General features: G+C 36.7%; 1 protein-coding gene across 1 annotated transcript; it reads right to left on the reverse strand.

Annotated features, from left to right (window-relative positions):
• Nucleotides 1-7569: 7569 nt before the first annotated feature.
• bpgm (bisphosphoglycerate mutase) lies at nucleotides 7570-12842 on the reverse strand. The gene is made up of 3 exons (XM_015390994.1): nucleotides 12755-12842; nucleotides 11756-12364; nucleotides 7570-8860 (listed from the first exon to the last, which is right to left on the reverse strand). The coding sequence occupies exons 2-3, from the start codon at nucleotides 12354-12356 to the stop codon at nucleotides 8685-8687; spliced, it is 777 nt and encodes a 258-aa protein (XP_015246480.1). The 5' UTR covers nucleotides 12357-12364; nucleotides 12755-12842; the 3' UTR covers nucleotides 7570-8684.
• Between the last annotated feature and the right edge of the window lie 197 nt (nucleotides 12843-13039).

Consider the following 13039-nt stretch of genomic DNA (forward strand, 5'->3'; position numbering starts at 1 on the left):
AAGAATGTATATTTAAAATTACTTTAATTTCACAGGTTGCCTATTAAGTTCACTCGCTTGAGGTTGAAAAGTGACCTTCTCAGTCTCACACAGCTGCAGTAAAAAGTATCATAATGCATGTCAGTATGATGTACTGCAAAAACAATCATCCTCATCATTTCTGTATGTTGTGCTGTTCTCTGATCATTTGTTGTACACACGTTAAAACTATTGCTCACATTTTTTGTTTTGCTTTTGTATGGGGTTTGGAAAAATATTTAGTTTTCATACTGTTTTTACTCATATTTAAATACTAAATAAATAATAAAGTGATTGGACTTGGGTTGATTTTCTTATTTGGGGATCTGTATACATTTGTATATAAATGTTAAAACCACTAACTATTTAAGGTAGAATTAAACCATTATGATCTTTCTTCCTGATGAAGGTATGTGGCAGAAATGTTGCACATGTTGGTGAAGATTTTCAGTCATCCAGGTCATAGTCATTCCAAAAAAAGAAAAAAACAATCCACTGGACTTTGTTTCCAAGTTTGAAGACGTTTCGCTTCCCACCCAGGTAGCTTTTTCAATCAAAAATGTCAGGAATAGTGTTGAGAAACTGTTAATGTTAAGAAAACTAACCTTAAACAGGAAGCCTTTTTGAATTGAAAAAGCTTCCTGGATGGGAAGCGAAACATCTTCAAACTTGGAAACAAAATCCAGTGGATTGTTTTTAACTTAATTTAAATAATCTAAATTGAAGAATCCAGGAGTGCTGCATAAATGTGATGTTTGTTAAAATTTATTCTAAAGAGTAGATACATCTAGAACAAACCTTTACCTGGCTTTGCTGCAGACAAGAGTGGAATTGGAGGACCTCAATTCTTTGAGTGTTGTACTGTCATAAAAACATCCTTATATTCCTTCTAAAAAATGTTTCTCACTCTTTGGTGCACAGATAGCAGGGCTTGAATTTTCTCATCTACTTTGCTATCAAATGTTTAGACATAGAAGTACAGATCAGGAAAAACAGAAGCCTTTTCTTCCAGGGGAAATACTCAGGCCAAACCCAAAACAACAGAAAACATCTTCAGAAGAGCACAAACTAGTGGTTTCTAGTAAAAGAAAATGAATGAATCATTAAAAGGTTTAAATAACAGCCAGTTATGACTCAAAATCCTTACATTTCTGATTGGAAACAGGAGGATCCAAGGAGATTCAATGTTTCAAAAGGTCTAGCCAGAATCGATCCACTTGTTGGTTCTTCTAAGGGGGGCGGTGGACAAAAAAATGTCCTCAAAGGACAGCAGATTAGGAAAATTTTTACAAAACAGATAGGTCAGGATGTGTAATGTTGATGAACTAGAAAGTGCTATTGCAGTTTTGTTATTTTGTTATATTCCCACTCAAACCATTTTTTTATTAGTTAAACATTACAGGAAAACACCTAAAAAACAACATCAAAATCTTTTTTTTTTTTTTTTTATCTGCAGAATGTGAATAGCTATTCATTTCAGGCGGTTAAGGAGTGACTAATACTCTACCTGTAATTAATCATGTCACAGGAGGAAGCATGGAAATATTTAGTAAGAGGTTAATCAGCTGACTATATTCCATAACCAGATGAGGTTCTCAGTAACGGACAAGGAAAGCACTTTAACATGCTTATAGATAAACATTTGCCAGAGAGGCGTTTGCAATCAATCAAGAAGCTGCTGCTCGTTCCTCCACTTGCCCAAACATGGTCACGTATGACCAAGAAAGAAATTCCTCACGGTTTACAAGCCACAACATGCTGCAGTGATGACCTTCTGTCCGCCGCCTTGGATTGTTTGTGATCAGGTTGGTGTTTTGTTTTGTGGGCCCTAAGCGTAAGAAAAATACCCTTAAGGTCCCCTGTTTGAGTTCTTCAATACATTTAACCTGACTGCATAAATAAACATAAGGTCTGCTGTTGCCTGTTTGGAAGATATTGTTGTTCTTTAAAAAAAAACATCTTTGCAAAGTAGATGGAAAGACTGTCAGACTAAAAAAATGTCAGCAGAGAAACAGTCCTAAATTCCAAAGTGATCAGTGATTCTCTCCACAGCAGCAGACTGAGTGGAAATAAACGACATTTGGTTGTTAGCCTCCCTAGATGGCGTATTGAGCCTCCTTTTATGGAAGCACACAGGCCCTGTCAGTTGCAGCGTCCCAGCTTGGAGATGCACAAAGCCACAGAATGAGAACAAAGTTTACTTTAGGAAATACCTGCTGCTGTGGAAAGTGGCAAACAGAAAATAACTTTTTCCTGTTGTTATCACCAGGAAACAGATCCTAGTAAAGCTGCTGTTTGGCACACTGTTGATTAAAAAATGTGGTTTAACTTCTGTTATTCCAAAAACAGGACGGAACGGATTATTACTTTATTTGATCTTACTTATTAATGGTTGATTTGTTACGAAATTACTCTGTCAACATTAAACATCTTATATTCACCTCCTATAATTTCTAATTTGTTCTACCATTTAGAGGCTCCAGCCAGACAATACTGAAGAAATTTCAGAAGACATCTCTACTTTACTTGAGTAATTATATTTTAATCAACTTTTTACCTCTACTTCTTACATTTTTTAGCAATTATCTCTACTTTCAACTCCTTATATGTTAAAAATAGACTTGTTAGTTTTGTTCCATTTAAGCTCATTTTCATTATGGACTGTTGGTGTTTAAAAGCAATAAAAAAAACCATCAAAATTATTTGTTTCATCCAGAATATTAGTTTATTCATGGCTAACTTGGTGCTGCATCAACTTGTTCTTCACCACATATTAAAATAAATATTTTTTCAAGATGATGCAAACATAAATTTGACACTGTTGTCATTAGTTATAAAACTAACAACATTTATATAAAGGAAATTATCATCCAGAAATGTTGAAAATTGTTCATTTAATAGGGTAATGCAGTAGAGCATTTTTCCTCCATTACTTTTACACTTTAAGTACTTTTCAAAGTTTTACTTTTACACTTTTAATTGAGCAAAAAGCATTAGTTGTTACTCTAACTTCTACAAAAGTGTTTTAAACAGTAAGATTTATACTTCTACTTCAGTTATGAATATTAATGCTTTTGACACCTCTGGGTCCAGCCAATGTAACTGAAGATGATACGTGACTATTCATACAGTCTCATCAGGCCCATGCAGGTTCAGAGTACAGTAATTCATCAACATTGCAAAATTATTCCAATTTCTCACTTGCATATATAGTAGATAGATGCAAACCTATAGTACATGAAGGGAAACGTCTCCCTTTTGTCTGCATCTCAGACATGCTGACACTAACATAGCTATTGTCTTAATTCCGAGCAGCATTCGTTCCCATGGAACATGTCAAACACAGTAGAAAAGGACATTGAAAGGAAATGCTTTATCTGCAAACTCTTTGTTTTCCTTGGTTCCGGAGATTTTTTCTTTCTACGTATATGATGGAAGTCAGAGGTAGTGTTACTGTACCTCCATTCTTTTTTTCTTTTTTTTTTTTGGACCACTTGTTGTTGCTTTTTTGTTTGTCTACACTCTTTTTATCTTTGCATATTTTTCTTTGCAAAATGTCTAATGCATAATTACATTTAATGGGGAGGATCTGTCAACATTCATTTCAATATTTTGCCACAGATGAATTGTGGTCTTGTTTTAAACTGTAGGCATCAAAAACGTGAATATTCTCCTTACTTAACCTTTCCCCTTAAGCACTGACTGTATTTTCATAAAACTACCCTCTTTTTAACCCACTGTATCTTCCCATCAGCTTGGATCAGCTTCCCTGCCATTTCTGAATAAGATCGCCCAACATAATGCAGCTACCACCGCCATATTAGTAATGCTGTGTTCTTGGTTGAGATGCAATTCTAGCTTCCGGTCTCATATAATATTTTGTTTGGTCAAAAAGTTCCTATAAAGCTTATGGCAAACTACAAGTTGGCCTCTTTATTGCTTTCTGACATGAGAAGCTCTCTTCTCAAGACTGTTTCATAAAGGCTAATATATGTAGTAATGAGATAATATCTGTCAAACAGATTTTTCCACTTGAGATGCGGATCTGTGCAGCTCCTACAGGGGTATCAGCTTACCACCATGCTCTTTTCTGCTTTTTTCATTCAGTTAAGATGGACTGCAAACTGCAGTCTTTTCAAGTTTGCATTGTGCCACATGTTTGAGATATTTTATACACGCTAACCCTGCTTTAATCTTCTCTACAGCTTTCTCTCTCTGACCTGCCTGCTGTGTCCTTTACCATCATGATGATATTTTCTTATTGATGTTCAACAAGCCTGTGACACCTTCAAACAACATTCAAATTTAAATGACCAAGGTTGAATAGCTGCTTATAAACCACATGACCTCTGAATGTAAATAGTTGGACTGAATGTTTTCTACAAGTATCACAAGAAAAAGGGCTAAAAACACATGCGTCCCACATTATTCAGATTGTTGTCCCTACAGAAAAAACCTTGTTCTTCTATTCTAAATCATTTGGTTTTCCTGCTAAAAATAACTACTCACCCCCTCAACTTCTGTTTTGGTTTTATCTATATATTTTCTGTGAAAAGGACTGAAAAGAACAAATACCTTTGACCAAACATTGTAAATTTTATTTTAGGAGCAAGATTTGCCTTTCTTCTTTTTTTTATTATTTGGAAATGCAAAGTTTCTGCCATACAGCAGAGATATTTTTGTTACATATTGTAAAAACCATAAAGCCTTACCTATTCATTCAATACCAAGGTCCATTATGTAAATTGTTAAAATACATTTACATCACGGTTGTAAATACTTCTGAAAGGTGCAGTAAAAAGATGTCATTGTTTGTGCACAGCCATTATTTTTACGTGATCTGACCTCAGTGACACAGAGAAGGAGGTGAGCAGGCTCTGGTGCTACAAACAGATTTTCAGTCCCCAACCAGACAAGCCTGTGCTTCCATTTACTGCAGCCCAATGTGGTCGCAGCTTTTATCTTCAAGACCATCTAAGGAATCGGAGTCAGACTACACTTGGCATGTCCACCTCTGAGCGTCCGCAGCCACACATCTGCTCAGTGTATGAGAAACAGGTTTTAAAAACAAGCGATGGTTCTCAGTCCTGATTTGGACAGAACCAATGTCTGTACTAATAAGGCGGATTTGAGGGAAAGGAAGATTAAAAGATGTTCAGGTTTTATTATAGCGAAAATACCAAAATACTTCATAACATCTTTGATTTTATAATGGAAGTTTTTATGATTTATGATCTAATATAAGTATAATCAATATTGATACATATAATATCACAGAATTCTTATTTTCAAGCTCAGAGTTAACATTTTTCTAGCAATTATTGTTAATATTGTTTTCAAATTTATTGGTTATTTGAAATAAAATTGGCAAAATTTTTTATTCAAAAGTTAACTGACGCTATTTGAATCCAAAAATTTTGGGGAAAAAAATCCTTCAAAGTAGCTATTTCCTTTATGATATGGATCAAACAATCTTTTTACAAATAAAAATGCCTCAGATAACCTTTTTCATCCCATCTATAAGATGATGGAGGTTAAATAAGTTCAAATTCAACATTTGGGCAATATTTCCTAAATGCAAATATTTCTTGTCCAGGATACTTCTGATTGAGCTTGTAGATTAACAATAAATTAAAATGTGTTGAAATAGGAAACAGTTCTTCTTTTAAACTCTCATGAGAAACAGATTATGATTAAAATAATGTTTCGTTTAAAGAGATCTGCTTATAAAAATATATAACAAAAAGACAGAACAAATGAAAACATGTTTCCTGAATCTACTGTAAATGCGAAAGTTGCTTTTGTTTTTTTCTTAAACAAGTCTCCTAAATGTTGAAAGCAATGCTCCTTAATATTCACAACAATATAATGCACCAAATACGATGATCAAACTTACCAGGGATGCAGACAAGAGTGCTTTTTGCTGCTGGAAATCAGCAGCTGAAGATCGTCTGGAGGGTTTATAAGCAGTGCAGAAAGTGCTGAGCTCCGCCTGCTGAAGCTACAATATTTTATTTGTTGCATAGTGCAGATATGTTTGTACATGCATTCATTTTATAAATGCAGTTGATGTGTACTCCTCTTAAATGTCTTCATATCTTCTGAAGTTAAAACCAAAACCATGTATTTTATCTGTATTTCATTTTTTAAACAAAATTATATAATTGAAGTTAAGAGATACTGAAAAGTAGAATTTCACAAACAAAGAACCTAATAATATGTCTTACATTTGCATTTAGCCCCTTTAAACTGATATCCTTCATCAATCCATTCTATCCAGTATAATTAGTTGTTTTCGGGAGTTTCCTGTCAGTTATTCTGTAAGCTGGCCCTTTATTAAAAAAGATCTATGTGGTCAAACTTGGAATATTTTGGACCTACACACCGAATGTTGCTCCTTACTTAAACTGATCAAAGTTGATCAGAAGATACCGGTATATTAAGATAACCCTGGATAATCCTGTATAATGTGTGGTTTAGAGGCTGCAAACACCAGGAACTAGACAGTTCTCTTTCCAGAAACGGAGAAAATGTACTTGGTCAAAGGATATTCATGTAGTGCAAAGGTCTGGTGAAAAAACGGAAGAACTTTTCGTCCAATTCGGCTGAGCTTCGGTCATTTCTATATTTTCGAGATATGCAAAGCTGTGAGACACATAGCTCAAAAGAAAAGCTCTATAAATCTAATTTCCTTCCATTTAGTGTTGCACATAAAACATGGTAGTTTTAAAAATCCAACTTGAGTGATTTTTTTCTTTTAAAGTTCTGCATGTTGTGATGGAAATTAATTGTATAATTCAGCATGATTCAGAAAGTTAATCTTTGCAATATCTAGATGTTAGATTAGTTTTTTCATAAACCAAAAATCTACAAAAACGAAAACCGTATTTTAAACATTGCAGCTTTCAGTCTACACATAAATCAACTTATTTAGAGTTAACTTATTAACTCACTTGCCCAATTGTTGGTTGAAATGAACAAAGATTCGCCATTAATATAAAAACTGGTGTGTGAGAAGTTTCTCAGCCTTAATGGTTTAGTAACAGAAAATATTACAAAGAAGAGCTTCAGCTCTGGCTCTATTAGTTGCGTCTTCAAGGTGTTAATTACTTTCAGGTTTCAGTAAACAACCAACACTAAATGAGTAAACTCTCTAAACAATCAAATATTTTTATATCTTTTTTCATAGTTTTATCAGCCTTAATTAGGCATGCCTCTATATATCTTAAACTAGAAAAGCCCCCGGAGACCGCAGACCTCTGCTTAGCAGTGAATTTTGCCTGAAATTGTGACTTATAACTTATACATGATCTGGATCATTACTAAATTTAGGTATGAGGGACACTTCTTTGAAAAATGTCATTAAAATTCATCCATATCTTTTAAAGTTATCCTGTAAAAAGAGAGTGAGACAGACATAAAAAACACACACAAACTCTCCTAAAAACATAACCTCCTTGGGGGAGGTAATAAATGTAAACCAGATAGGACAAAGCTTTGCAAAAACCATGAAGAAAACAAGTAGGCAAGAATGAAAATTTAAAATGCATTTTATATTATATAGCAACATTTCAAGTGAAAACTATTGGGGTTGAAGACAATGGCAAATATCAGTGTTGTTTACCTTCAAGTATTTGTCCATTTACTGTCATGAAAAGCCGTTGCACAAAATACCAGCGATGGCAAACATAACAGGAAAACACAGGTATTGCACAAATTAGATCATAAAACAATAACCATAACACAACATGGGGGGACTGGTAGAAATGAAACGACAGGAAACTTTCTTGTAAACCAAAGAAAGGGTCAGCAAGACAAGTTCAGGAACCACTGCAACTATTTTACTTTATCACAATGAATTTGCAGTTTGTACCATATTTTTTTTTATAGCTGCACAAAATAATCCTTTACTAGTTAGCACAATGTTTCAGTAGAGTAGCGCATACTTAAAAATAGTCTCACTAAAAGTGCAGAACTGGTGGTCATAGCTTCACCTTGAGCTGCAATCCTCACTTTCATTTTATCAGATATGACATTTTTTTAAATAAAAAGTATATTTCAAGCATATGAGGGATTTATTTGCTTTGCTACAGTATGCATGTGGCTCATATTTAAAAATATACTGGAGAGAGTGAGCTAACTTTTCATTTTCATGAGGTACATTTTATTACTGTATTAATTTATCCAGTAAATGTAAGAAAAAACTGTAACAAACCTGTAGAGCATCTAAAATAGTCCTAATGTAACAGGAAAACATTTTATAATGACTAATAACAGCTTTATGATTTGTGTTTCTAGCTTTATTAGCTTCTGCAAATTGCTGTTATGAGTAAATAAATAATATGGTTAAACGCATATAAGAAAAGAACAGTGTTTTCCTCAACATTTACACACAAAACACAGTACAACAGCCTCCTAAAACACAGAGTACATGTTTTTCCTGATCTGCCAGATCTCCAGTGTTTAGATACTATATCCTGCTGAAGCCAAAACTCCCATATGTTGAACCGTATCTGAAACATTTAGACCTATTCTTTAAAAATCTAACAACTGCAATTGTTGTTATTGGCTCTCGTTATGCAAAACAAATCAAATCTGCTTAAGACTTTGGGTTACACTGGATGTAATAATCCAGCAAACAGGTGGGGAGAACAGTGTGCTTGTAGTCAAGTTGCTTGTTTGGCTTTGCCCTGGTCCTCCACCTTTTTAATGGCTGCCTGAATCTTAGCCTGGTCTCCCAGCAGCTGTCGAGGTTTCACCGGTTTGAGGTTCCCGTCCAGCTCGAGGAGCACAGGTATCCCCGTTGGTAAAGTCACTTTGGCGATCTCCTCATCTGAAATACCTGTTAAAAGAGGAGACTTAATTGAAGTTATAAATGTAAATAGTGTCTGTCAATTTACAGTTGATTGGTTTTATTTTCTAAATTCAACAACAGTTAAGTTGATGCTTTTTTTTTAACATTGGTTCAGAAAAGATTTCTGAATATAAGATATTATACTTTTGTTATTATTATCTTTATAAATACCAAGATATGTCGCTATTACCTCTAAAAATATTGTGAGTTATATAAAAAAGCACGAAAAGCCACTTTACCCTGATTGTACTTTTAATGTTAATTATATAGAGCTGTTCTCTGTTACTTTAACTTCCTGTTTCTTTATAATTTACTTGTTTTCATGTTGTTGTAAAGCTTATAGCCAAAGCAGATTACGTAAACCTGAGTTTTCTCTGTAGTTTTGCTGCTATATGCTTAAATTGCAGCAGGAAATGCTGACTACTCTTCCTCACTGCTAGATTCTTCAACCACTTCCCTAATATGCATGGTCTGAAGTTATTGCTGTCACCAGCTTTATTTTCTTTTTATTTGTTTACCTCTAGCCAGCTTCTCTTGGAAGTTTCTTCCTGTTAAAAGAAAGTTTTCTTAAAACTCTCACTACATGGAAGCTCAGTATGAAGGGATTGCTAATAAATTGCTAAGGGATAGCTAATAAATTCATACGTTGAAATTAACAATCAAGCTTTTTGGATACAAAGGCTTTAATCTCTTACAGGTTTGACTGAAGCAGAGATAAAGAAGCGTTCTTAACCCTCAGAAATTAAGATGTTTTCCAGGACCCATCAATCATGGGTGAGTCCTGAGAAAAAAAAAAATAACTCCATGTACTTCCTATGTTATCTTGTCACATTACAAAGAGGGATATTTATGTATTTTCCAGGATTTGATGGTACAGACCAAAGCAAAATGGTTGCTGATTAGGTACATAAGAAAAATGCTGAGCTCAAACTTAAACCTTTTGGTGTGAGTGAGCGACTGAACGTATTGGAAAGCGCTTTGACGTCCTTTGAATTCACAAAATGCTATAATAGTGCTATGTGCTAAAGCAATCTAACATCACACATCACCATCAACCTGTTTTCTAGATTGAGACAAGATAGTGTCAGTATTCTACTGTGGGATTATCGGATTTTCTGGACTATAGAGCACACCTTACTATAAGCCGCGGAAACTACATTTTTTTAAATAACGTGAAAAGTACATATATAAGGCGCACTGGCCATTGCCTCTGATATCCACTGAACTGTCTCCCACCAAACCTGTAGGGGGAGCTCTACATGTAGCCCCTGGAGTAGGGAAGAGGAATAAAGCTAGCTCCCGTTAGCTTGTTGGCTCACAGCAATAAGAACTTCTTTTAAAGGATGGGGCTTTGTCGGCTCTTTATTTCAGCTCTGCAGGAGTTGAGCCCAGTCTCTGCATTGGTTCTGCCGCTTTAATGCAGCAACAATAAAGTGAACTGGGGAAATTTGTTCTCCGTTGTGCTCCTATGCTAAAGGGAGCCTAGGCGGAAGTTGAACTGAATAAACTAATTGCTCTCCTACATCTACCTACAACACAGCCAATCAGATTTGAACCACGCCTCCACGAATGTCAATCCGCATCCAAAGTTCATCTTAAAAGGCCTCCAATCCGCAACTCGTCTGCTACCTAGTGCGCAGGTGGTGGTTGCTCTGTGTGACTCCATTCAGATGACCCCGTTTTAACCCACCTACAGCCCATCCTCCGCCGTCGTAGCTAAAACTTAATCAGAGTTTCATTACTCCAGGACTCTTACTGCATTCCGTATCTCATTTCAACCGTTACGGCAGAAGACCGGCATGTTGAGCCTGGTTCTGCCAGAAGTTTCTTCCCAAAAGGGAGATGTTCCTCTCCACTGTCGCTCCTTGCTTGCTCATCATGGACAGGTTCTCTCAAACAGTGTTATCCAAACTGGACCTCCATCTTCCAGGTCCCTGAGTGAAGCTCTAGTATTAGCTCACGCAGTCCACTGGATCTCCCCATAAAGCATCCCGTCTCGCCAACCAGCAGATTACAGACAGACCAACTTCCTCTATCTCTACTCCACTATCAGTTTCAGGCGGGGGGACACAGCCCTGTTCTTTACTCCTGTTCATGCATATCAATCAAAATTCAGTGCTGTTTCCTGTCAAGGTCTGAGTGCCAAAGACAATGTAGATTTGAAGACATATTTCTTCTAATCGTCTTTGCTCTTCGTGTGAGTTTTTCAGATCGAAATGAAAATTAGCCCCTTATTCTTTCATTTTCAACTAACTCTGGCGGTTAGGAAAAATCCACAGAAAATCTGCACCTACTTATAAGCTGCATGGTTCAAAGTGTGGGAAAAAAGTAGCAGCTTATATTCCAGAAAATACGGTATGTGGGGATCAAGACAACATCGCAGGGCAAACCTAGAAGACAAATGTTACACGCTGCACAGGTGAATGTCAGTTAATTTAAACGGAAAATATAGTACATCTAATCCTCTGGTCACATTATAATACATAATAAAGATGAGGTTCTTAGTTCCATATCAAACTTTTGAATATCTACAGGTTTCATTTTTTTTTTCTTAATCGGCAATAATAAAATTGTTTAGTAAACTTTAAAGACGAGTTATCTTGTAAAAGTTATTGATTGAATAAATAGAGAGATGGCCCACTTAGACCAAAAAACACCTACAAGTGAAGTAAAAGGTCAGCAGGGATTTCATATTACAGTTAAATGTAACATAAACTTGATGACCTTTTTGCACAGGTTCATGCTTCCATTTCTGGAGCTGAATTACTGTATGCACTTCCTAATTCAGTGACTCTTATGAGTAACAGTGGCCTTTAAAGAGGAGAAGTATCAACTGATTTCACTAAATTAGTCCCACATAGAAATGGGATTAAAACAGCATACCTTCCAAGTGTTTGAGGAGGGCCCTGCAGCTGTTTCCATGAGCTGAAATCAGCACAGTTTTGCCTTTCTGTATCTCTGGAACCACAGTGCTGTTCCAATATGGCAGCAGCCTGTCCAGAACTTCTTTCAGGCTCTCTGCTCGGGGGAGATTCTCCTTCGGCACATCACATGTGGTGTATCTGCGATCATTGTAGATCTCCAAATAGTAAGGGTGGGATTCATCAATCAGTGGTGGAGTGATGTCATAGCTCCTTCGCCACAGCTTGACCTTTTCCTCTCCATGCTGCAGAGCCATTTCAGCCCTGTTGAGTCCGATCAGGGCCCCATAGTGGCGTTCATTAAGCCTCCAGGACTTTACAACTGGGACCCACTCCTGGCCCATTGCCTCCAACACCAGCCATGCTGTCTGGATGGAGCGGCTGAGTATGGAGGTGAACACCAAGTCAAACTTGTAGCCCTGCTCCTTCAGAAGCTTGCCACAATCCTGGGCTTCTTTCACTCCATCCTCACTAAGCTTCTGGTCCACCCAGCTGCAGAAGCGGTTCTCCTTGTTCCAGGCCCCCTCTCCATGCCTCAGCAAGAACAGTTTGTACTTGGACATCCGAAGAACTGGTGGCAGAAAAACAACAAAACAATATTCAACAGAAATAAAACTGAGGGGGATCTGGGTGACAAAAACAGGGGTATCTGAATTATACAGGGGTATTAACACAAGGTGATCTAAAAAAAAAAAAAAGTGACGGATTCTCCTCTAAACCATGCAAATATTCATCCATTATCATTATTTTAAATAGAGGGGTTAAATAAACAGAACAAGCCGCAATAACCGCTGTTTACAACAGGAGCATTACTAATGTATGGTGGAGCTAAAAGGATGGGAGACCTTCACAGTCAATGCTGGGTTTCATCACAGCCGTTCAGAGAAACAGTAAAGCCTTACATGCAACGTCAAATAATTTCCTGTAACAATCACCATGTATTAAAAATGCATCATCTTACCCTGGTTTCGTTTTAAACCCGGTAGAAATGCAGCTGATACTCTCGTCAGTGTTGACAGGACTCTCCAGGCCACAGCAGCGTCCCGCCCAGAACGTCAATGACTGGCGTTACAGTTGACCAATCAGAAAGCTGATTTCACCGTAAGGGGGCGTTTCCTCCTGGACATGTTATGCCCATATTAGGAGGGCAGAAAACCTTCAGAGCGGAGGAAGGAGACGATGGGGGAAGAGGCGGAGGGGCGGAACTACCAGCTAGTAGTTGTGTTAATTGTTTACGTGAGGTAGA

The sequence above is a fragment of the Cyprinodon variegatus genome, unplaced genomic scaffold (assembly GCF_000732505.1).
Source record: "Cyprinodon variegatus isolate N-32 unplaced genomic scaffold, C_variegatus-1.0 Scaffold521, whole genome shotgun sequence".
Taxonomy (NCBI): Eukaryota; Metazoa; Chordata; class Actinopteri; order Cyprinodontiformes; family Cyprinodontidae; genus Cyprinodon; species Cyprinodon variegatus.